At 47.1% G+C, this 25,711-nt stretch overlaps 1 protein-coding gene across 7 annotated transcripts in view; it reads left to right on the top strand.

The window, feature by feature from the left end:
- Positions 1-25,711, top strand: part of Dennd2b (DENN domain containing 2B) — a 160,717-nt gene that overhangs the window by 123,900 nt on the left and 11,106 nt on the right. For all 7 annotated transcript variants that reach the window (XM_070035264.1, XM_070035265.1, XM_070035263.1 and 4 more), the window contains 10 exons: positions 3,874-4,010; positions 12,480-12,631; positions 14,667-14,882; positions 15,872-15,968; positions 16,586-16,630; positions 18,071-18,255; positions 19,522-19,631; positions 19,848-19,917; positions 23,650-23,727; positions 24,252-24,392. In XM_070035264.1, coding sequence (XP_069891365.1) covers positions 3,874-4,010; positions 12,480-12,631; positions 14,667-14,882; positions 15,872-15,968; positions 16,586-16,630; positions 18,071-18,255; positions 19,522-19,631; positions 19,848-19,917; positions 23,650-23,727; positions 24,252-24,392 — 1,231 coding nt within the window. The remainder of the gene's footprint in view (positions 1-3,873; positions 4,011-12,479; positions 12,632-14,666; positions 14,883-15,871; positions 15,969-16,585; positions 16,631-18,070; positions 18,256-19,521; positions 19,632-19,847; positions 19,918-23,649; positions 23,728-24,251; positions 24,393-25,711) is intronic.

Raw genomic sequence — 25,711 nt, 5'->3', positions numbered from 1 at the left:
GAGGGGATTCTTAGATCCTGAGAGATGGATGAAAAAAGGGAGTAGAAAAGCATTTCACCTGCTACTTGGCTGAGTCCAAGAATTGCCTCTCCTGAGGTTCCCACTGTGTCCTTGGTCAGTTTTCCTTCCTAACTCGGGACTACAGGGCCACCTGCTCAGAGTGGCTCGGAAGCTGGAGTTTTTGTAGCTGGTAAGAGTTGCCAGGCACTCGGGGCTGGGAAGGTAGCTCAGTGGTAGAATGCTTGCCTTGCATGCATGAGGCCCTGGGTTCGATTCCTCAGTACCACATAAGCAGAAAAAGCTGGAAGTGGTGCTGTGGCTCAAGTGGTACAGCTGAGAGACAGCACCCAGGCTCAGAGTTCAGGCCCCATGCCCAACCAAAAAAAAGAGTTGCCAGGCACTTCTTTGCTGAATTCAGTAGCCAGCTTCCTATAAAGCCTTTATTGCCCTACCCCTTACTGCTTTTCTCATGTAGCCCCAAGTCAGATAGACACTCAAGCTTTGTTTCACTTGGGGGAGTCTTCAGTATGTCCCTGTATTTTAGGCTTTATTCAGCACATCCCATTTCACATGTGAATCCCTGCCATGTGCAGATAACAGTCCTAAATGTTCAGACTCTTAAATCAGGCAGCTCATGGCTAAGGGAAATCCTGTGCTGTGGCCCACTGCAGAATGTTCACTGGCTCTTTCTTTACTAGGCTTATTCATCCATTTTTATAGACATCTGTCCAGAGCCTGTTGTCCACCAAGCCTTATGCTGGTCAAAGGGACACCGAGGCAAATAGGACAGGGTTCCTCCATTCAAGGCCTTCAGATGAGTCACAGATAACGAGCCAGCCTGAAGTGTTAAGTGTCATGGCCTATGTGAGTGCAGATCACTACAGAGACCCAGAGAGGCATCTCTGTTGGACTAAACAGCAAGGAGACATTGTCATGGAGAGACTTGCTGAGCTGAATTTAGAACCGCAAAATGCAGGTTAGCTTGCTTACAAGAGGGAGTGGCAGGGGTTTATCAACCTGAAAGTGTTTTTGTTGGTTTGTTTTGTCAGTCGTGGGACTGAAACTTGTGGCCTGGATGCTGTCCCTGAGCACTTTTGCTCAAAGCTAGCTCTCTACCATTTTGAGCCACAGTGCCACTTCCTGTTTTCTGGTGGTTAATTGGAGATGAGTCTCATACACTTTCCTGCCCAGGCTGGCTTTGAACCATGATCCTCAGATTTCAGCCTCCAGCACCTGGTTTCAACCTGAAAGTTTTACACAGCTACCCATATATTACATTTGTAATCTATATACACATGCCTGCTCATACATTACATTTGTGTGTAATGTATACACACATGCCAAATATGACAGAGTCACAAGAATTTAGCAAACTTTATGCTCTTGGCTAAAAAGGGAAAATTCAGAAAGTTGTTGTTTGCCTTTCTACCTGGAACAGGTTCCCTTAAAGGTTATTAGGTAGGCTGGGTACTGGCGGCTCATGCCTGTAATCCTTGCTACTCAGGCTGCGATCTGAGGATCATGGTTCAAAGCCAGCCTGGGCAGGAAAGTCTATGAGACTGTTATCTCCAATTAATTACCAGAAAACTGGAAGTGGTGCTGTGGCTCAAGTGGTAGAACACTTGCCTTGAACTGAAGAGCTGAGGGGCAGCACCCAGGCCCAGAGTTCAAGTCCCACGACCGACCAAAAAAAGTATTAGAGAGTAAGTTTGTATCTATTATGCCAGTATGCTTCTCATATACTTAAAATGAAAGCCATATACTAGTATTCAACCAAAGAAAAAGAAATATATTTCTTTAAAATCCAGGGAAGAAATTAACTATATTGGCCTTGATGAGAAGCAATATGTTGATCCCCAAAACCACACCTTACTGAGGGATTTTCTGAGGGAACCGGAACATAATTTATGTCTCCTTTGTTGCCTTGAGGGCTAGTAGATGTTGACCAATGAAGCTGTGGTCTCATATCAGCCTCTGGAAACCACCACACTCAGCCTTAGGATATTAAATAAGTGGAGTAGCTGGTCATAGAGATTTGAGAATCAACAGGTGTAAATGGTGCTGGTCCATGGATCTTTGGCTCCTAGAAAGTACAGGTGAGAAAAAGAGACCCAAAGACAGAACTCTGCAGGGCCTGTAGCATTTAAAAAGCTGGGTGAAAAGGAGAATCCACCTAGAAAATAATTGGCAGAGAGGCACTTGGAAATTCTCATAAAGCAAAGGAGGAGACTGCCAGTATATATGCCACAGAGGGGCTGGGCAAGCCAAGAGCACATTGAGGTCTTCAGGATGTGTTTTGTCCTTGTCTTCCATCCCATTGCTGTCTGAAGGAGCATTTAGGAAGTAAGATAAAGGACATCATTGCAAGAGGGAGGTTCTTATGTGTGAGAGGAGGGATTCAGACAGTGCTACCATTTCCCAGGAACCAGCTGGGGTGAGACTTGGAGAGGAAGAAGACACAACTGAGCTGCTTTCTCAGATGACAGGAGGCTAGTGGGCCCAGGACACTTAGCAGCCAGGAAATTGTGGTTGGTTCCACAATAGAGAGGTTATCTGGGGGTGGAAAGGAGTAGTAAAAAGAGGCTACTGGACACTGTCTTTCTCTCTCTACCTTAGGAGAGGGCTAACTTGGTTTTTTTGGTTTTTTGGTCGGTCGTGGGGCTTGAACTCTGGGCTTGGGTGCTTTCCCTGCGCTCTTCAGCTCAAGGTAAGTGCTCTACTGCTTGAGCCACAGCGCCACTTCCAGTTTTCTAGTGGTTAATTCAAAATAAGAGTCTCATGGACTTTCCTCAGATCTCAGCCTCCTGAGTAGCTAGGATTACAGGTGTGAGCCACCAGCACCTGGCAGCTAACTTGTTTTGAGAGTTCAGCCTTTCCTGTTCCACAGACCACCCTGCACAAGCATCCCTCTAACAGTTCTGGACACAATATTCCAGCTCAATGCAGTAGAAGAGTCCTCGCTAGGAATAATAGGCTAATCTCAAGAAGGACATTTTCAGCCAGGGGCCAGTGGCTCATGCCTTTAATTCTAGCTACACAGGAGGCTGAGATCTGAGGATCATGGTTCAAAGCCACCTTGGGCAAGAAAGTCCATGAGACTCTTATCTCCAATAAACCACTAGAAAACAGGAAGTGGTGCTGTGGTAGAGTACTTGCCTTGAGCTGAAGAGCATAGGGACAGTGCCCAAGCCCAGAGTTCAAGCCCCACGACCAATGGACCAGGAAAAAAAAAAAAAAGACATTTTCTAAGGCTGGAGGCCAAAGTTGCTGTTGAAAGCTCAGGCTCTGGCAATAGACAGGTCCTGACTCTGTCACTTTAGTCTCATTTGTAAAATGGCACAATACCTGCTAGTACTATTTTGAAGGTCAGTAAGATAGCACATGTAGAGATATGGTTTATTTTTATTTTTTTTTTGGGGGGGGGGGGTCCGGTCGTGGGGCTTGGACTCTGGTCCTGGCGCTGTCCCTCAGCTCTTTAGCTCAAGGCTAGCGCTCTACCACTTGAGCCACAGCGCCACTTCAGGCTTTTTTATTTTTGCTTATGGGGTGCTGAGGAATCGAACCCAGAGCCTCATGCATGCAAGGCAAGCGCTCTACCACTGAGCCATCTTCCCAGCCCCTAGAGGTATGTTTTAAAGCTGTGGTAGTTGTTATCTATTGGTGTTAATACTGGTATTAGTAGGCCCTCAGGCAAGGGCCCTTCAGACCTTCTGTCTTCTCATTTGGATGGTAAGTATGGATCTGTCTCCATCCTTTTCAGCAGCTGGTTTTATGAGGAGGGCTTCTGGTCTTTCCTATTACCCATGGCCACTCCTCAGCAAGAGAGCAGGGGTCTGGCTCAGCTGGAATGACTCTTGCTCTTGTTATCCACAGAAAATCCTTAGAGTTTGAGGACGCATCCAGTCTCCAGTCCCTGTATCCCTCTTCTCCCACTGAAAATGGTACTGAGAGCCAACCCAAGTTTGGATCCAAAAGCACTTTAGAAGAGAATGCCTATGAAGATATTGTGGGTAAGCAGTGGTGGATGGCAGGCTGGTTTACCTCCAGGGGCTGCAGGAACCAGTAACCTTGTACTGTGGGCTCTCATGTTCCTACCATGGGGAACTCTGGGAAATAGGTATCAGAGGAAGAAACACTTCAGCAAACAGAGCAGCTGAGTGACTAAAGCCTAGCTTTTGAGTAAACTGAAACTCAAAGGCCTTTGGGCTCCCACAAAACTACATCTTTCTTTTCTTTTGATTTTGGAAAACTTGAGGGCCTACTAGGCACTCTTCCCGAGGTATGTGTCCGTAAGCAAATCATTTAACTTGTGATAGCTGTTTTTCTTTTAAAAAATGATGATGGAAATGTAATGACATGAACAGCAACAGGGATAGTAATAATCTTCATTAGGTTATTGGTGGGATTAAAGGAGTAGAGACTGATTGATTCAGTGTTTGATGAGACTTATTTCTTGGTTCAAAAACACCAGTCATCTCCCAGTGTCCTCTCATGGCTGAAGTGGCAAGAGGGTTCTCTAGGATTTATAAGGATTGTGAGGGTTCTTCACCTAATTACCTGCTAAAGATGCCTTCCAATGCTAACACAGTGGGGATTAGGTTGCATTAGAGGTATTTTGAGGGGATAAAGACATTCAGTCTATAGTACAAACTAGCCAGACTTCCACATCACAGACAAAGCACTTTATTAGATCATGGCACAGCAAACAGCATGAGTTCCATGTTCTCATAGGTACCCCTGTCTCACAAGCCCCAAGCAGAAGCTTGTGTACCTTGTGTGGGGGGGGGGGGTGCCAAAGTATAGGAGAACCCAGTCTTTTCAGGAGCTGTTGATAAACCTGCCCAATCTGTTCTACAAAGAGATGTTATCATTTCTGAGGAAGAAACAAAAGTGCCTCTGCCCAGGAGGGAGACGCTATCTTTGTCTTCCAAGACTGCTATATAAACATCCTTGAAAATACAGTCTGGAACTGTTCATTCCTCTTGAGGCTCCAAAGAAGAGAAAAATGCAGTACTCCTTAGAGAGCTGTCTTTTAAGAAGGGGAAAGCTTTATTTCAAGTATCAGCAATGACAAATGGATGGTCAAGTCTGGGTAGGGTTTATTTGTGGCTTTTTTTTGTTGTTCTTGTTTTTGTTGTTTGAGATAGGATCTTATGATGTAGCCCAAGCTGGGTGCCAACTGCTTCCTCAGCCTCCTAAGTGGTAGGATTATAGGCATGCGCCACCATGCCTGGTTATATTTGGCATTCACTTTATTAGTCTTATCTTCAACAGAATGATTTGAGTCTGCTGAATGAAGTTGTGTCTCCACATAGGTTAATGAAGGGGCGGGTCATATGCTCACTTGTTCCTTGTCTGAGTAGCTAGTATCTGTCCTGTCTCTGTCTTAGGCCTTGAAGCTGGAGAAAATAGTCTTAGTTAACACTTTAAAGAGAAGTAGTCCCAGTAGAGAAAACCTTTCAGATTCTCAGAATATGGAGGTCTTATGAAGGGGGTGGGAGTGGGGGTTTCCTGTAGTTACTTATCTGAGCTGAGCCATCACTTCATAGTGTTCTCCTTACTGCTTGCTGGGCTGCATTTCTGAGGAGACAACAGCCACATTCAGACCCACAGACAGATTACATTCCCAGGAATGGAGCCTACAGAATGGAGCCACGCAAATGGGATGATAGCTCAAGAGTGTAGGAAGGGGAGGCCTTTTCCTCTATCCCTGTCCTGGGGGAAAATGACAGCTTTATTCCCACCCTCAGCTCCAGAGCTGTGAGGATCAGAGCCAAAGACCCAGAAGCTAGATGAGCAGTTATAGAAAGAGCCTCAACCTCACTATCCCATCCATCCCTCACCCCTAGCTGTAGGTCCTCTGTCCAAGGAGCATCCAGGTTGCCCTACATTTTCTTGCTTCCTCATGGAAGAAAATCACTGTATGGTGTGAGGAGGAAGCTCTCTTGTTCCATCCTCATCACATGTTCCTCCTCCTGTCACAGAAGAAAATACCTTAATTTTCTCTAGTTTGATATAATGAATCATAGTGCAGTGATATCATTGCTGTCCTTGGTAGCACTAAGCTGACTGTCATTGGCAGAGAGAGACACAATTTCTCAATATCCTTCCAACATACCAGGCCCAGGCAGTACTGTGGTACTCACTCTGTTCCCTAGCATATCTGCTGCCCAAGGATTTCAGATGGGGATATGTTCTTGCAGCAACTGAATTGAATAACAGGAAGGGCTGGATGGCTCCGCTATTCCACCCTGTCCAGAGTTCATGATCCAGGGTTCTGTGGAGGGATATTTGGAGGCAGAGTAGAGGGGAAAGAAATTTTGGAAGTAGTGTCTTAGGTAGCAGAGGTTTTTTTCCTGGGCCTTCTTAAGTCAGGTTAGAATGAAGAAGAGACTAGTCTGCTTGGGCCTCTGTCACTCCCTCATTACAAAGATTCCCCCTTCCCCCTTTGGAATGTTATATGAAGAGGCAAGAAAACAGAGGACCAGCTTAATTGCTTCTTGGGTAGATGAGATAGAATTATAAGTAAGGACTGTATGGGGGGAAAGATGGGCATCTTCTTTACTTGCTCACCTGGACCCTCAAAGCCTTTGTGTAGAGAATAAGAGGATGAAAAGGCGGGGAGGGTATAGGCAAGAGGGCAGGGAGTTTTTTATTTTGGAGGGGGGGCAGTGTTTGGGTTTTGTAAGTGGAGTACAGGTGGATTGGAGGGTCTGTAGGTAGGACAGGACAGTATCCTGGATGCTTTCTTACCTTTAAAAAATTTTTTTTTGCTTTTTTTTTTTTTATTATAAAGGTGATGTACCAAGGGGTTACAGTTATATAAGTCAGGTAATGAGTACTTTTTTTTTTTTTTACTTCTTCCCTCTCTCTCAATTATTTTCTTACCCTTTATTCCCCACAGTGGCCTAGGCTAAATTTCTAGAACCTGGCTAGGGAGGCTAGAAGGAAATATTCTCTTTCTGTTAGATTCTGGTTGGTTTATCTTTTTCTCTCTCCTCGGAGAGTTGTTCAAGAACTGGCTGGGTGCCGGTGGCTCAGGCCTTTAATCCTAGCTACTCAGGAGGCTGAGATCTGAAGATCACTGTTCAAAGCCAGTCTGGGCAGGAAAATCCATGAGACCTTTATCTCCAATAAACCACTAGAAAACCAGAAGTGGTGCTGTGGCTCAAGTGGTAGAGTGCTTGCCTTGAGCTGAAGAGTAGAGACATGGTGCCCAGAGTTCAAGCCCTATAACCAAACAAACAAAAAAAAAGAATTTATACTCTCCCCCTCCCCCTATACACACACCTATAGGCTTCAGGGAATCTCTTGTTGCTGAACTTTGAAGGTTGGGTTTCATTCTTAGTCTTGATTCATTAACCAATGAATGGCTCAGACTTCTCGAGCTCGATTTTGGTCTTTCCCAGCCTCTTTGTCGTGGGATTAAAGTTGTTTCTGGTTCTGGCTGGATTCTTCAGCTCAGTGCTGCCTCCTGTCCACAGAGACAAAGGGAGCTTTGTATCAGGCATGTGATAACGGGACTGCAGGGAGGCAGACACCACCTGAATTTCCTGCTTGGGTACAGCCCCTTGGACTGGAGATCTGGTCTGTTAGAGATTGAGGGTCAGTTGGCCTAGAGACCAGTATGTCTTCTTTGTGAGCATAGACTCAACAAAGGGCTTCAGGGAGTTCACTGGCCTCTGGCCCATACCAGGCATAATGTCCAGGGAAGCAGAGTGTAATACTCCGGATGGGCTGAGTTTTTGTCTGCTAATTTGCAAGAGAAGGGTTAATAAGAAACTTGCTGCTTTGCTGCTTCCTAGGGTTGTTAATTGTTGCTGCATTTTAATTTGACATCTGCCCTTGGAAGATGTTGCTATTCTATAAACCCTTGTAATCATTTGCATTCTGAGCCTGACACTGAAAAATACACCCAAGGAAAGAAACAGCTTGTTAGGGAGTTAGTGGAGTGCCTGGGCGCACAACCAAGGAGCTGGGGCTACATTCCTGCTGAGATTCCCACTCCCATCAGCTAGCTGGGCTGAGGGACAGCTTCCAGGAACTTCATTGGGGACACAAGCTGGGGACAGGGCCATTCGGCCAGCTAATATTGTGCAAAAGTTTTGGCTCCATTCACTCTGCCTTCTTTCATTTACCCCAAGGCTGGGCACCAGTAAGGGAAGGATAAAGGTTACATCAGGAAGCAAAACAACTAAGAGGTGCAGCTCAGGGAAAGGTGCCAAGGCTGCTGAGAAAAGGTGTCAAAAACCTGGAGAGTGGGTAACAGCTGCTCTATGGGGAATCAGGCTCCTAATCTGGCCCTTTCTCTGCTGTATGAGCGGGATGGGAGTGGACAGGAGGTGGAGACCTGGAACAAACAGCCAATTGGAACGGGGAAAGGAAATCTTCAGATCCCTAGGCTTGAGCCATGGGTGTGGCTCAGGGAACTTGGACTGTATACGGGGAAATTCTCTGGGCCTGTACAGCTCTACACTTCTTTTAACTGGTTCTTCTGGTTGTGGGGGATGAGGAGAAGGGTGTGTGGCAGTTTATGTATGATGAACTACCTTAGGAGCTGTGTGGAGGGTTTGGGACAGTGCCTAGGGAGGGCTTATTCTCTCAGGAGAGTCAATGTGATAATTTAGGGTTCTGACAAGCCCCTTTTCGAATAGTGCAAAGCAGAAATTCTTGGTGATGTCTTTGATCCTTATCAGCCTAGCTAGGAAAGGTTGAGACTTATAGCTGAATATAATGAGGTAGGACTAGGCTTGCTATGCTGGGGCTGTTCAGGGCCAGACCTCCTGAGAAGTATTGAAGGAGGTCCTTCTCCAAGCTCAGTGTGGATGGTTCTAGTCCTGCCTCTTATCCAGGCCTGCTAAATCCTCACATCCACTGTGCTCTAGCTTCCCCAGCAGTCCTGTAGCTTGGTTTCTGTGTAGGACATTCTGAGTACCATTTCCCATTCTTTGATTTGGTGTTCACTTGCAACAAATTTGGTTTCGTGGTTCAAGGACGCAGAGAGAGAGAGAGAGAGAGAGAGAGAGAGAGAGAGAGAGAGAGAGTGAGAGTGTGTGTGTGTGTGTGTGTGTTTCAAGGACGCAGAGACTGTGTGTGTGTGTGTGTGTGCGCGCGCGCGCTGGTCTTGGGGCTTGAATTCAGCGCCTGGATGCCATCTGTTAGCTTTTTTTTTTTCCTCAGGGCTAGTGCTCTATCACTTGAGCTTCAGCTCTACTTCCACCTTTTTTTTTCTTAGTAGTTTATTGGAAATAAGTGTCTCACTTAAGTGTCTGGGCTGCTTCAAATCATGATCCTCAGACCTCAGCCTGCTGAGTAGCTAGGATTACAGGTGTGAGCCACTGGTGCCCAGCTCTCAGGAGCTTCTTGAGGTTTTTTTGTACATCTTCAGCCCCTAGCCACCCTTCTGCCTATAGAGATGACTAGGAAATGTCTGAGACACTTCCAGAGGAACTGGTCTGCCAAATACGGGATAGCAGGTGGACTGTGGCTATGAAGAGATTAAACTAGGCTGAGGAGGCAGGGTTTAGGCTGGACCTAACAAAGAATTTCCTGAAGAAATGATTAGTGGATTGGTTACATCAGAGAATGAAGAGGCTGGCACTGGGACTGAGAAAGACGAGTGGGAATTGAAGCCATCTGCAGTCTGGTTTTCAGTAGCAGTATGGAGAATCGTGACTTCTCCCTACTGTCACTGAGGTGTATTAACATTGTATACCAATTACTTCTTTGGACTTCATTATCTTACATCTTCTTCTTGGAGTTTTAGGTTTTATATCACTATTCAAAGTTCTGATTCTGAAGGAAAAAGGAAGGGGAGAAAATGAGAGAGAAGAGAGCAGGAAGGAAGGTTGGAAAACAAGAGGATTAGACATGAGGACTCTTGGCATGGCATTCAGAACCTATTAGGAAGTTTTGAAATACCTGTCTAAAGCAGTGGTTCTCAGGGGGCCCCTCCCTCCCTCCCTCCCTCCCTCCTTCCTTCCTTCCTTCCTTTTCCTTCTTTCCCCTTCTTTTTTCCTCCAATGCCTTTCCTCCCCCTCTTCTTGCCTCCCTTCCTCTCTTCCCCTTTTCCTCCCTCCCCAAGGGGCATTTGGCAGTCTGAAGATATTTTTTTACAAGTGAGGAATTAGTGGGTAGTGGCCAGGATTGTCACTAAACACTCCACAAATATGCAGGTCAGTTCATCAACCCAAAATATTAACAGCTTGATGAAATCCTGATCAAAAATTCTCCTATAGGTTAGAGATGATGAGGAGTCTAGCTGCCCACCTAACTGCTAAGGAAGTTTGGATTGGATGAGCTAGGATGTAATGTTCTCCCTGACCCATCTGGGCAGTGATAATGTTGTCCAGTTTTATAGGATCAGAAAGCATGTATCCTGGTATTCTTCCATTCTTAATCCCCTTTACCACCTCACCCCTGCAGTGTATACATTGGGGAGGAACCAATAAGTAGAAAATCTACCCTACCTCCTCCCAAAGTGGGGTGGGCTGGAAAAACATGCAGAAGATGCTGGCTTTAATATTTGGCTTCTTGAGGTAAAACTGCTAGGCCAGCTCTGCTTAGTCAGGGCCCTGGAATGGAGACAGCTCATTTTAATGGCATGACTGTGTTATAGGAAAAGGTCTGCTCCTTTGCTGGGGACTGTGTGGTGTTGGGAATCACTTAATCCAGTCCTAAATCTTTTCTTGACCATGACTCATAGTTTACAGAGATTTGTATTGTTCCCACTGCAGTCTATTTAGCAGTAACTGAAATCCTCCGATTACTTCCCTCACCTCTGTAAAGGCATTTCCTAAATTCATTTTGGTTTCTCAAGAGCAATAAATAGTTGCCACAATCTGGGGGAAACTCAGCTTTCTGAGGAATCTCTTGCACAGAGAGTTTAGTTTTGCTCCTGTGCCCTGTCTAGGAGCATTTGCAGTCCTAGCAGCCTTGGTTCTCTGTCCAGCTGTGCTTCTGCCTGCTCTGCAGAATGGGGTCTGAGCTGCTCTGGGTGTAAGGTACATGCAAGCTTCTGTAGTATAGTCAGGGAGCTTAGCATTCACCATTTTGTCAGATGACGAAGTCTTATTCTTGTCAGTAGTACTTAAGTCTCTGGTCTATTTTTTTTTTTGGTCCAGTTATGGGGCCTGAACTCTGGGCCTGGGCACTGTCCCTCAGCTCTTCAGCTCAAGGCTAGCGCTCTACCACCTGAGCCACAGCGCCACTTCCGGCTTTTTTCTTATGTGGTGCTGAGGAATCGAACCCAGGGCCTCTGGCATGCAAGGCAAGCGCTCTACCACTGAGCCACCTTCCCAGCCCCATCATACAATGCTATTGGAGTTAGAGAAGGAAAAGAAAAGATCTTGTTGCTGAGATTAAGCTGGGACTGACATGGCTTATGATATTACTGTACTCTAGAAAAATCTAGTGCTTTCTGGAGGGCATAGCTGTAAGAAAGCGTGTCTGCAAGTTTTATGCTCTTCAAAGACAAAGACTATGTTTTGGGCTTTTCTGAGATGTTTTTTCTGGTGAGATTTTAAAAATGGATCCCTAGAAGCAAGCACTCTCCCACCCCTACACTCTGGCCCAGATTCCTCCCAAGCCTTTTACACTTCCCTTTGTCACTTCAGGAGGGTTTGTGCCAAAGGGGAGGAGTGATAGTTGTCTTTTGGCTGAGGTCAGCAGTATAGGAAATAGCGGTACACTACGGTAATGTATTGAATGAGCCATTACTGAGTCCTTACCATTTGCTTATCACTGTTCTGGTTCTGAGCTTGCCTCAGACAAGATCCCTGTTCTATAAGACTTGTTGATTATGTAACAGGTGAGAGGGAGATCTGGCAAAGCCCTATCCCCTAAAGTCTTTGGAGTTTCTCCATGCGTTACCTCTGAAACTCAGTCCCAGAGACCCACTGAGATTTGTTTAAAGAGACAGCTGTGTGACCCATAAAAGCCTAGTAGTACATATCTCTGGGGGAACTTAACCAGCCGAGGGGAACTGGAGCCAGCAACAGACTCCTAGGGTTGGCTTCATCCTCTGGCTGGGCACAGGCAGGGGTAGCTGAGCTCCTCTTGTGCAATCCCTGAATTTATAAAGCAGAGGCCAGACAAGGCTGAGCTGAACTGAACTGGAGATGGGGATTGGGGGTGGTGGCAGGGGGAAGGGTGTCAGCTTCTAGACTCGGAGCCAGGATCTGTTTGTAGCCTCCCCTCTGCAGATGGGCAGCTGCATGACTCATGAACTGAAGGGGCCAGGCTGAAGCCATTCTCCTTGGTTCACAGGAAGTGTGTGTGTGTGTGTGTGTGTGTGTGTGTGTGTGTGTGTGTGTGTGTGTGTGTGTGTGTGTGTGTGTGTGTGTGTGTGTGTGTGTGTGTGTGTGTGTGTGTGTGTGTTGTGTGTGTGTGTGTGTGTGTGTGTGTGTGTGTGTGTGTTTTGTGTGTGTGTGTGTTTTCAGCTTTCCTTCTTTCCCTTCTCAAACTTTTCTTCTTTGCAGGAGAGCTGCCCAAGGAGAATCCATATGAGGATGTGGACTTGAAGAACCGAAGAGCCGGACGAAAATCCCAGCAACTGTCTGAGAACTCCTTAGATTCTTTGCATAGGATGTGGAGTCCTCAAGACAGGAAGTACAACAACCCACCCATGCAGGTAATGCAGTCCTGATGTGGGCCAGCAGGAGGGCCACAGTGGGGGTCTGTGCTCTCAGTGTGTGGGCCCAGTTCTCACTGAGGCTTTCTTCTTCATTAGTCAAAAGAGGTTGTCAGGAAAGAGTTCTGTACTCAGGAACTTCCACCATGTTGAATCCTCTGTGGGCAATTGGGATGTGCTGCTGCCTTTCTCTTACAGCTTGAGCTCTGAGCTGCAAAAAATTTAAGCCAGGAGTCCCTGAAGTCCCTCCCTGTCAGTATTCTTCCTGTCCTCCATGGGAAATGAGAAGACAGGACCCTAGTTATTCAATTCTTTTCAGAAATTGTCTCAGTATTAACATTTGTTGGCCAGGAATAGGTCACAAACCAGATTTGGGAAGCCTGCTGAATCTGAAGCCACTCCTATTAGATGAGTAAGAATAAGTCTCTGAAGAATGGACTGAAGAAGTTAGAATGAAAGGAAAGGTGAGAGGTCAGAGGGATCTCTTAGACATAAGTTCATTCTATTCTTACCTAGGAAGCAGGAAAAGCTAAGAAGGTAGTGGAGCAAGCAAGCCTTTTTGACCTACTCAGGTAACCCTTAATTCTGCAAATGGAGGGACTTGGATATTTTATAGCATTAACCAGAGAATATATAAATGATTTTTTTCTGACTTTGGAGTCCTTTCTAAAGTACTGTGTTTAAACAAGTTTTCATTGAATTTGTTTGGCCAAACTGATTGGGTAGGGAGAAGAAACTGAGAGCTATGGAGAGGAGGGTTTGCTGACGAATGAGGAAAGAGAAATCCGACCCCCGTGTGAGGGAGATGAGGGGGCACCTGCCTTCTCAGAAGTGTGTGGGAATCCATTTTAAGGCACTGTGGATTGAAAGGCATCAATCTAGATGGAAGGCATCATTCTGTAGAGAGAGAGGGACAAGGAAGTTGATGAGGGCTAGGAAGAGAGGGGCAGCCCAGGGCCTTGTGGAGAAAGATCCAATTGAAGATGAAACCTGCCTTGCCCAGTATTGGTGGCCAGAGTCCAGAGCCCTTGTGTTGTCCCTGGAGAAATTCAGTATGGCGGGGCTAGGAAGGTGGCTCAGTGGTAGAGTCCTTGCCTTGCATGCATGAGGCCCTGGGTTTGATTCCTCAGCACCACATAAGCAAAAAGAAAAAAGCCGGAAGTGGCGCTGTGGCTCAAGTGGTAGAGCGCTAGCCTTGAGCTGAAGAGCTGAGGGACAGTGCCCAGACCCAGAGTTCAGGCCCCATGACCGGACCCCCCCCAAAAAAAGAAAGTGAGTATGGCCTAGCTGCTATGATTGTACAATAGAGCACATAGGTTATTGTTTTTTCTAGTCCAAGTCTTCTAAGACTGGCTTATTGGGGAGGTAGGGAAGTCTGGCTCCATCAAGCAGGCTCAGTAATCCTTACCCAAAGTTCAGGAGCTGCCTGAAGAGTTCCTCTTTGTCTTCTCTTTCTGTTCTTAGCCTCTGCCTCTGCCTCTGCCTCTGCGCGCGCGCGCGCGCGCGTGCGTGTGTGTGTGTGTGTGTGTGTGTGTGTGTGTGTGTGTGTGCGCGTGCACACACGCACGCACATGCCAGTACTGGTACTTGAATCTAGGGCTTGTGCTCTGTCCCTTAGCTTTTTCAGTCAGGGCTAGCATTCTTCCACTTGACCACAGCCCCCTCCCTGGTTAATGGGAGATAAGAGGCTTATAGACTTTCTTGTTTCAGCTGGCTTCAAACCATGATCCACAGATCTCAGTCTCCTGAGTAGCTAGGATTACAGGCCTGAGCCACCAGTGCCTGGTTGCTTTCTTTTTCTGAAAGAAGTACTGAAGCTTCATTTTTTAGGGAAGCAAATATCTACTCTATCCCAGGCCTTTCTAATTAGTAGTTAAAGTCTTAAAAATGAAGCCCAGGTCAAGAGAAATTCAGCTTGAGGCTGGGGAAAGCTGGGGATGGCAGCTTGTAGCTTACTTTTCCAAATCTCATCAGAGAACTACTGGCCACAGCATTTGTGGTGAGCCCCTCTCTCATATCCTCTCCCCAATTCCAGCTGTCCCTGAAACCCAGCAGCCAGTCCATGCGCAGTGGGAACTGGCCAGAGAGGAAGAGCCACCGGCTGCCACGATTACCCAAAAGACACAGCCATGATGACATGCTGCTGCTGGCTCAGCTGAGCTTGCCATCCTCACCTTCCAGCCTCAATGAGGACAGCCTCAGCACCACAAGTGAGCTGCTGTCCAGCCGCCGGGCCCGTCGCATCCCCAAGGTATCCTTCGCACAGATTTCAGGAGCTAGGGCAGTTGGGTAGGCAGGCAGCTAGCTGTCTCCTGGCAACCAGCTGTCCCTCCGTCTCTCCCTTCTTCCCTATTTTCCTTCCTTCCTTCCTTCCTTCCTTCCTTCCTTCCTTCCTTCCTTCCTTCCTTCCCTCCCTCCCTCCCTCCCTCCCTCCCTCCCTCCCTCCCTATCCTCCCTTCCTCCCTTCTTAATTCCCTTTGAATAGGTTCTGGGTAACATACTGTCCTCCTTTTTACCTGGTTATTTCCCTTTTCTTACCAATAAGGATGTATTGACTGCTTTTGGGGGCTCACGGAGGATGAACAGGTCAGCTAAGACACTCCATGAGTATATGTGGTATGTGAATTTGGGAGTCTGGGCACACATAAATATTTCTAGGCTCTCAGGGATCTAAGGATTCACATACAGGTCTTCTTTGTATCTCTGGTAATTGAAGAGTTTCCTACAGTGATTTACATACATGGGCTTTGTCCATCAAGCCCACGGCCCCAGCCCAAAACAGCAGGATTTAGCCAGAAAGTATTTTTAGCTTACAAACAATGCTTGGGTATACTGGGAATTTAGCTTCTTCCTGTCAAGGCCCCAGGTTATGGCCCAGAGGGGAAAGGCTAGAATCCTTGTTCCTGTTTTTACATCAGAGAAGCTCTTTGTGTGAGGTTCAATGACTCTCAGGACCCAGGAGTTCCCATCCTGTGGAGGCTGATCACAGTTCCTTCCTCTGGGGATCTAAGTTTAGTGTCCTTGTCCTGAGGCAGGAGACCGCTCCTGGGAGATAAGGTGAGAGAAGAACTAGCTGGCATAGCTGGTGAGTCTCCATTTGAAAGGAGAACCCATGTTGTGTCTAGCTTGCAGAGTGCAGAAAGTCTTCCCCACTTAAAGAGTAGGCTCTTCATATGTCCTCTTGGAAACAGGGGCAGCTGGGGTTAGGGTTACCTCACCCTTCCTGCTTTTCTCGCCCAGCTTGTCCAAAGAATTAACTCCATCTACAATGCCAAGAGGGGAAAGAAGAGGTTAAAAAAGCTGTCTATGTCCAGCTTTGAGACAGCGTCGTTGAGAGGTAGGCCTAACACTTGAGCTGGTTCAGCTTTTGGGGGACTTTGGGCATTAGGGATGGAGAAGAGCATGCACTTACCTCACTTTGTCTTCCATGGTCTGATCATGGGGTGCTTCTACTTTCTAGGATGGTAGAACCCTGCCAAGAAATGGCCACATAGAAGGGAGAGCCAAAGAGAGAAGTCAACCCTGGAATGGGTTGACTTCAGGGTTTGGGCTATGAGGCCCTGAGTTGGGAGGCTGGTGTGGGAATCTGTTTCTGGCAAAAGGAAAGGCCTGACTTACTGAGCGTTGAGGTCTGTTTTCCATTTCACATCTTGGCCTGCTTGAAGCTGGGTGTGCTTTGTTCCAGGCCTCTAGGCCTCTCTGCTGGCTCAGCCTCTGACCCACACTCTCTCAGCTACTCTAGATTATATCTGGTATAGGACTTGTATGTAGATCAGTACCTGAGATCTAGATTCTGAGAGATCCTGGTACCAACCCCCTTACCTCCTACCTACAGATATATGCCCAGGGTAGCCCAGACCTATCCCTTGTGAGAAAAGTTGGGAGGTAGGTACTGCAAACATTTGCTGTGAGGCAGGAGCTTAGCAAGCATTCACTCATGTGTTACTTTTCCAGATGAGAACAGTGAGAGCGAGAGTGACTCTGATGACAGGTTCAAAGGTAAGGCCTGGCACCCCTTCCCAGCCTTGGCTAGGGGGAACCAGCCCTCCCTTCTACTGCATGTGTGCTCCCAGGGTTACATGCTCGCCTGGATGGAGTGGCCACCAGAGCAGGGAGCTGCAGAGAAGTCTGTAATTCTTGAGAATTCAGTTCTGAGTTCTTACAGCTCAGCATTTAACATTTCACATTGCATGGTAAATCCAAACATTGGTCATCCTTTGCTAGTGACCCTCCCCATACTTTGTCAAGCTACTGTCCATGGGAATTAGTACTAGATCTGCTGATAAAAGTTTCAGAGAGGACTGGGAAGGTGGCCCAGTGCTAGAGTGCTCGCCTTGCATGCATGAGGCCCTGGGTTCGATTCCTTAGCACCACATAAACAGAAAAAGCTGGAAGTGGCACTGTGGCTCAAATGGTAGAACACTAACCTTGAGCTGAAGAGTGCAGGGACAGTGCCCAGGCTCAGAGTTCAAGCCCTACAACCTACAAAAAAAAAAAAAAAAAAAAAAAATTTCAGAGAAGCTGGGTGCCAGGGGCTCATGCCTCTAATCTCAGCTATGCTAGGAGATCTGCGGATTAAGGTTCCTAGCCAGCCCAGGCAAGAAAGTCCACGTGAGTCTTATCTCCAGTTAGGCTGGGAGTGAAGCTGTGGCTCAAGTGATAGAATGCTAGCCTTGAGCAAAATGAGCACAAGGATAGCACCCAGGCTGAGTACAAACCCCAGGCTTGGGGGGAAAAAAGTTTCAGAGAGGAGTTCAGATTACAAGTACCTCCTTCATATTTAAGAATTGTGCCATAAACTGAGGAAACTAGCGCCTTAGAGAACCAGAGGCCACCTGTCTTCGCTTTATTCACTGAAAGGTTCTGGAATCTTCATATCAGGAGCTGTTTACAAGTCTCTGTGCTCTGCTACTGGGAAATCCAGCCTAGACCTTCCTGGATTATTACAGTATATTGGAGCTTGCCTCTCTTCCCCACTTCCACTGGTTCCTAAGCAAATTAGCATGTGAACTTTGGACTTAGAGACAGGAACAAAGGGCCCAAATACAAGGAATCTGATTTGGAGCCCAAGGATGAAACCTTTGTGTATGTTCATACCTTATGATTCAGAGGTTCCATGTCTGCAGGGGTAACAGGATGAGTGCTAGTGCTATGTCTTGCCTGGCATTGGCAGTTCTGCTGGCTCTAGCTCAACTTTCAGAGGCTCCAGGAAAACCAGCCTAGTAGCTCCCTGTGTTAGGATAGAGACTTTTGTTTGGTCATAGACAACCATAAGCAAACTACTTCTCCCCCAGACTTAACTAGAATAGAGTCAAATGGGTTTATGTGTTTCAAGATGATTCAGAGAGATTGTTGAATGGAATGGCGGTGGAGGGGAGATGGAAGGTGTGTGAGGGGCCAGCCTGCTTGTCTCCTCCCTCATGTGAGACCTGCCCCCAGCCCACACACAGCGCCTGGTCCATATCCAGTCCATGCTGAAACGTGCACCCAGTTACCGGACCCTGGAGCTGGAGCTGCTTGAGTGGCAAGAACGGGAACTCTTTGAGTACTTTGTGGTGGTGTCCCTTAAGAAGAAGCCATCCCGAAACACCTACCTCCCTGAAGTCTCCTACCAGTTTCCCAAGGTGACCACCCCCTCCCCCAAACTTGCCTCACTTCCCCCTCCTCTCTGCCTGGCCCCTTTGGGAAGAAGGTTCTCTTTCTAGCTTCTCATCAGGTGTTTGTGGGGCCTAGTGCTTATTTAGGAGGATGAAAGCTGAGAGCACTTCTCAGAGTTAAGCATAAAATGCATATTGTTCAGCAGGAGTGAAAGGTTTTGAGAAACCTCCACAACTTCTCCCTTCCTCTCCCTTCTTTCCTCCTGCCCTCCACTTCTCTTCCTTAGCCACTTTATTGAGATACATCTCACTCATTCAATTTACAGTTTATACATCATACAGTTTGCAATTCAGAATTCTTTCATGTATTTGCAGAACCACACAATCATCACCACAATCAACTTGAGAGCATTTTATTACCCATAAAGAAACCTGGATGCCTGGCACTGTTGGCTCACGCCTGTAATCCTAGCTACTCAGGAGGCTGAGATCTGAGGATCACGGTTCAAAGCCAGCCCAGGCAGGAGATTGTGAGACTCTTATCTCTCCAATAAACTACTAGAAGACTGGAAGTGGTGCGGTGGCTCAAACAGTAGAGCATTCACCTTGAGCTGAAGAGCTGAGGGACAGAGCCCAAGCCCAGAGTTCAAATCCCACAACTGACGGAAAAAAAAAAAAAAGCTGGTGTCTGTCCTCTGTTAGTGACTACCACCACCCCTACTTTATCTCTTCCCACTTCTCTGTTTCTTGCCAGTCAGCTTGGCCTCCTTTCTTACAACACTTATACCCTTTTACTTTGCCTTGCTTCCTTGGAATTTCCTTTCTCGGAGTCTTCTGCCCACTTTTTCTCAGTTTTCAATCTGGCCCAGTGGCATCTGTTTCTGGGGTCTTTCTAGATGCCTGGATGTAGCCCCTTCTGTATAGTCCTTTCTTGCATATCTTTTTTCTTCCTTTTTGGCATCCTCTGATATGTTGTGTTTTCTCATTCTTCTAACCAGAATGTACAGATCCGGCCCTTGTCCACATTTGCACTTGTAGCTCAGAACATAGCACACAGTCAGATGCCATATGCAAGGTACTCAGCACTTAGCAAATGAATGAATAAGTAACTGATGTTTCAGCCTCACACTTGGACCTCTGTAAGAATTAGGGATGGGACAAGGTTTCTGAGAAGGATGAAGTTGGTGGGATGGCATTTAGGACTCTTGGGGGAGGAGATGCTTCTCAGCCATTCCCACCCCTACCCTGAGGTTCCTTATTATCTCTTGGTTATCTCTGTCTTCTTCCCTGCAGCTCGACAGACCCACCAAACAAATGCGGGAGGCAGAAGAAAGGCTCAAAGCTATCCCCCAGTTTTGTTTCCCAGATGCTAAGGACTGGCTCCCTGTGTCAGAGTATAGCAGGTGAGGCCTGGCCTGGTCTAGTTGGAGGGAGGAAGGGGACATAATATCCCCAAGATCAGCAGACTGAGTGAGTTTGCCCTGGCTCAAACCTGCTTTCCTACAGTAATCCAACTCATCATTCTGCCCCTGGGATGACAGTCCCTGTTCTTGGGGACTGTTGCTGGGGTCCTCTGCTAACTTCCTTGATGCCAGACCTCTCCCTCTTCCTGGTTCTAGTGAGACCTTTTCTTTCATGCTGACTGGGGAAGATGGCAGCAGACGCTTTGGCTACTGCAGGCGCTTACTGGTAAGTAAAGCCATTCAGTCCTAAGAGGCTGCGGGGCAAGATGGACTGGGGTATTTGTTTGTGTCCATATGTCCTTCCACAACTCAAGAGGACACCTGAGATCTGAGCCTGTCCCCTCCTCCTAACACAAACACACACACGTGCATGGAAGAGGCATTCCTGGGATACTAGAGTTCAGAGTAACCCTTCCCTTGACTGGGCCCCAGGATCCAAGAATGTGCACAATAAGAGAAGAGAGTGGATCACCTTCTACTGGATTGCCACGATGTTTTAGCTTTTCTCTACTTTTTTGTTCATCTAGTTTTCCTTGCATTGTGGTCTCTGCTGATGACGATAGTCATATTATCCTCTCAAACCAGTGTGTGTGTGTGTGTGTGTGTGTGTGTGTGTGTGTGTGTGTGTGTGTGTGTGTGTGTGTGTGTGTTCATCTAGTTTTCCTTGCATTGTGGTCTCTGCTGATGACGATAGTCATATTATCCTCTCAAACCAGTGTGTGTGTGTGTGTGTGTGTGTGTGTGTGTGTGTGTGTGTGTGTGTGTGTGTGTGTGTGTGTGTGTGTGTGTGTGTGTGTGTGTGTGTGTGTGTGTGTGTGTGTGTGTGTCAGATTGAATCACATCCTCACCTTCATACATGACCAGTATGATGCAGGGAGGAGCCCTAGCCATGGTCTGAAAGGACTGGAGTATGAGCAGGATTTTCCTTGAGATTCTTATAAAGAAGCCTTGTACTTGGAGGAAAGCACATCAGGTTTTAAAAATATAAGCCATTTTACAAGGAAAAAGTCTTTTCCCCTCTCTATTCCCATCAGCCCTGAGAAACAAATTGAAATAGAGTCAGAGAGAGCTAGGAGGTAATCAAGGTCCAAAGACTGACTCCTGTTCCCCCTTCCCCCCCAGCCCCAGGTCATTGGACAATGCGTTGAGGTTTTGGGGTGGGGGGGTGGGGAGCTTAGTGGGAGAAGGCCTCACATATACCAATTTAGGGGTATGTTAGGGAAGTCCTAGATAGGGGTCAATTATAGAAGAAACTCTAAAAGAAGAACTCCAGGCCATTCATTTATTCCTTTGTTCAGAAGCACTTACATATCTGCCTTGCATCAGACTGTATGCTGAAGGCACATAAAGATGAGTTCTGAAACGAGGTATAGCGATGCAGACTTGTAATATCAGCACTCAGGAGGCAGAGGCAGGAAGATTGGAGAATTCTATGTCAGCCTAGGATACATATTGAGTTCCAGGCTAGCCTGAGCTGCTAAGTAAAACCTTGTCACACAGTAAGTGCTGTTTACCTAGCATGCATGAGAGAGAGAGTTAGTTTAGTATATACCCTATCCTTAAAGAACTTTAGCTAGTGGGGCCAATTTTTAATATTTTAATTATAGGACAAGCTAAGTAGGGGATAGGGAATGTCCAGCCTTAGAGCCATATAAGGCCCTTAAAATCATTTAGTATTTGACAGAAGAGACACATAAAGATGCCATTTGCTTGTACTGATAATTTGGTAAGGCCTGAGAATTATGTGATAAATATCCACCCCTTTGGCTCAAATTTCCTTGAGCTAAGGGAGTAAACTTTTATTCAGGATCTATCATGTTCCAAGGTAGATGCTTTGTGTTTTTCTCTTTAAATCTTCACCATTGATCATGGAGTCTTATAAACCCTGATCTATAGTGTAAGAAATTGAAATTCTTTTTTGTGTGTGTGTGCATGTGTCGGTCGTAGGGCTTGAACTCTGGGCCTGGGTGCTGTCCCTGCGCTCTTCAGCTCAAGGTGAGCACTCTACCACTTGAGCCACAGCACCACTTCCAGCTTTCTAGTGGTTTATTGGAGATAAGAGTCTCATGGAGTTTCCTGCTTGGGCTGGCTTTGAACCATGATCCGCAGATCTCAGCCTCCTGAGTAGCTAGGATTACAGGCATGAGCCACCGGGCACCTGGCAAGAAATTGAAATTCTAAGGTAGATGACTTACCCAAGGTCACACAGCCCTTGAAGGGCAGAGCAAGAACTGACATCAAGTCCTTTACCATCAATCTAGTACTCTTGGATCCCCAAAGGATGTTCTGGGGAGAAGGACTGTTTGGATATTAAGTGTCCAGGGAGTGGGGCTAAGGAAACATGAAACAGTCCAGGTGCCAGGTAGGGAGCCATGCCAAAATCAGCATGTGCCTGGGTCCCCTGGGCCCCAGAGGAAGAGTGTTCCAAAGACTGCTTTTGCCAGCGCATGGATGGAGCAGGGCTGCTCCTTGCAGTGGGCCCGCTGCCCCCAGGGAAGAGCATGTTTGTCCTGGCGTTTACAGAGAGGGCCTGGATTGGGTCTCTGCCAAGGGGGCTGGCACTAGCTCGGCATTCCTGCAGATTGGACACAATGATTCTAACCCAAATCCCACATATTTGATTTAATCACTTGGGGCTTTAGGGGAGGCGGGGGAGAGGGAAAGAGAGAAGAGTGAGTTTCAAGCCTAATATGGACAAAAAGAGATTCTGCCTTCTCTTTAGATCTGTGACGTGCAGCCAGCAGGTTTGGAGACTGAAATAGTCCCATCTGCATCTGCTTAGCAGTCTGCATGAGGGGCCAGCACCTGCTGCTCTGTTCCCTCCCCACTGGGCCTTGTCAGACCCTCCAGGCCTGAGTCCAGAGGCAGTCATAGACTACTGCCAGCCCCTTGTGGGACTATAGTCTCTCCCAGCCTCCTTGCAGGCCTTAAGAGCCCATAGGCACATCTCCTTTACCTACCTTTTTTTTTTTTCCTGTCGGTCGTGGGGCTTGAACTCTAGGCCTGCACACTGTCCCTCAGCTCTTCAGCTCAAGGCGAGCGCTCTACCATGACTTGAGCCACAACACTACTTCTGGTTTTCTGAGTGGCTTATTGGAGATAAGTGTCTCACGGGCTTTCGTGCCCAGATTGGCTCAACGCAGTCCTCAGATCTCAGCCTCCTGAGTAGCTAGCATTACAGGCGTGAGCCACCAGGCACCAGCTCCCTTTACCTACCTTTTAAATCCCTCTTTCTTTTTTGCCTGATAACATACCTTTATCCTGTGTCTTTGTATCTCTTTCTCTCTCTGCTTGTCAGAAAATGAGCAGGCTTTGGAGGTAAAACAGAAAAGACAAAGGCCAAAATGACTCCTGACTGCACAGCTTCTGTTTATATAACCTTAGGGAATGGCTTCATCTATTTTTTTTTTTAACTTTGTGGCCTCATCTGCTAAATAGAGAAAATAGAGGTAATCATGCCTCCCCTTCTGGGTGTGCAGTTTGTCTTCCTAGAATGGGGTTGAATTAAGGAAGAGGAAAAAGCAGCTGAGGAGAGGGGACATTTTGTAGAATTTCCCCTGTTGGGAGCATAAAGCTACATGTCTTGCTCTTAGTGAGAATCTACTTAAGTCCTCTAGGATGCCAGCCTTTGGGATCTAAACCCACAAATCACCCTGTAGCCTCTGCCAAACTGCTCTGTCCTTTGCCAACCACTATCAGTGTCCTACTAGTAGGAGAGGCTATGTGGTGCTTGGTAGGAGCCTGGCACCTTGGGCTGAAAAAACCCAATGCCTGTCCCTGAAGAATAGCACCCTGTCTTGGGGGACCTGGTTGTGTTTAGGGGTTGCTTAGAGTCTTCTACTAGAGAACAGTACTTAGACCTCAGTTCCAAATAATAATAATAATAATAATAAATAATAATAATAATGTAATTCATGCATTCTCTGTGTGTGTCTCTTTCTTCTTCATCCTGGCCCAGCCAAGCGGGAAAGGGCCTCGGTTGCCAGAGGTGTACTGTGTCATTAGCCGCCTTGGCTGCTTCGGCTTGTTTTCCAAGGTAAGAGACTCTGGCTTCCTCCCCCAGCTCCCAGCTGACAGCTCCCATAGGAATGGCTGCAGCCAGCCAAGATGAGAAAACCACCTGTGTAGAGCGGGTGAGAGAAAGAGAATTCAAGAGCAAGCACAAGTGAGCTCTCCCCTTATTTCCAAACCTGGCTCCTTACCTAGCTGGCTGGCATTCCCCCAGCATCTATGTTAACAGTGTCTGTTTATTTCAAAGCCCACCCTGGGCTGTGGACAGAGCCTGTGTCCTTGGGAGAACCAGGAGGGCCCAGGAAGCTGACTGTCAGCTGGTGTTTCCTTGGCTTAGCTGCTCCACTCTAGGGAACTGAAGCAAGGCCAGTAAGGGGGAAAGAATAGTCATTGAGTGCCAAGGAAAATGGGAAGGGTGTAAAGATCCTGGCAGGACCGTCCTCCCATCTCCTGGTCTTCAGCCCAGCTTGGGGAGATATCAGGCTGCTTAGGATGTAGAAAGGCAGCTCCTGACACCCTTTTTCTTTGGGCTCTTGGTGGTGGGCACAGGTCCTAGATGAGGTGGAACGCCGGCGTGGGATCTCCGCTGCATTGGTCTATCCCTTCATGAGAAGTCTTATGGAGTCGCCCTTCCCAGCCCCAGGGAAGACCATCAAAGTAAAGACTTTCCTGCCAGGTGCTGGCAATGAGGTAGGGACTGCTGCTGCTCTTCTTTCCAGCCCTTGGGAGGCCTGGTATTGAACCTGGCCAGCCAGCATTGCAGCCTCTGGGAGGTATAGAATGCATACCTCCCTCCTCCTTGCTCACCGTTTCACAGGACTGAAAGTGAACCATGGAGCGCTGAATATTGCCCAACTCTTTGCTCCTTCTGGGAATCTTCCCTTACATGTTAGATAAAATAGCACCCCAATTACCTTCCTTTTGTCAACATATCAAATATTTACTGTATATACGTAGTCTCCCACAATCAAGGATTGTGCCTGCTTTGGGCAGTGTCATAAAGTTAAGAGGACAGAGCTCTGTCCTCCATGAGTCTAAGCGTAGAGTGTAACAAAGGGTCTGCTTTAGGTTAGGGGGCCAGGAAGGGCTCTGCTGAGAAAGTACAAGTTTACCTGGTACCTAAGCAGTGATTAGAGGCAGCAAAATGAAGCAGGAAGAGGGAGATTGAAGGAGAAGGTGGATGGGAGATTATTTCAGGGAGCTGGAACAGAGAGTGCACAGACAAGAATGTGGGAGGTGCATAGGCTGGTCAAGCAACTGAAAAAAGGCCAACGTGGTAGAAAGTGGTAAGGAGGGAAGGGTAGATGGGCCAGGCACCAAACCACAGTGCTCCTGCCAGGCCAAGTTAAAGGCTTTGGATTTTATCTAAGAGGGTTAAGGTAAGATCTGATAGGTTTTTAAAAGGTTGCTTTGGCTACTGTGCAGATAATAGGGTGGAGTAAAAACAGAGATTAGCTGTAGTACAGTAAGGCAATAGATGATTGTAGCCCGAGTCAAGGCAGAGACACAGATGGATTTGAAATGTGTTTTAGACTTAGGAGCAGTGATGGGTTGTGTTTGGTGGGAAGGGGAAAAGTAAGTGTGAGGACCAGGTTAGGTGATGGAGCCAAAGCTTGATATGGGAGCATGTGAAGGAGGGGCCATGATGAAGAGGAAGTACTCAGTTGTGTACCTGTTACTATTTTAGTAGATAGGGAGGAGATAAAGCCCAGGAATAGGCCATCCTCAGTACTGCCATGGAGCAGTGTCAGATTAATTTGGAAGACATAGGAAGTGAGGAGGAGGGAGTAAAGTTGTTACTTAGGAAGCGAGTTGTAAATAGTGACCAGGTACTGTCCCAGGTCAGGCTGGGGTCTAAAGGCCCAGAAGCCTCTGTGTGTGTGTGTGTGTGTGTGTGTGTGTGTGTGTGTGTGTGTGTGTGTGTGTGTGTGTGTGTGTGTGTGTGTGTGTGTGTGTGTGTGTGTGTGTGTGTGTGTGTGTGTGTGTGTGTGTGTGTGTGTGTGTGTGTG

Source organism: Dipodomys merriami, unplaced genomic scaffold, assembly GCF_024711535.1.
Source record: "Dipodomys merriami isolate MVZ:Mamm:240054 unplaced genomic scaffold, mDipMer1.0.p SCAF_25, whole genome shotgun sequence".
Taxonomy (NCBI): Eukaryota; Metazoa; Chordata; class Mammalia; order Rodentia; family Heteromyidae; genus Dipodomys; species Dipodomys merriami.
Note: the sequence above shows the minus strand (reverse complement) of the source record. Positions and strands in the feature narration are given on the sequence as shown.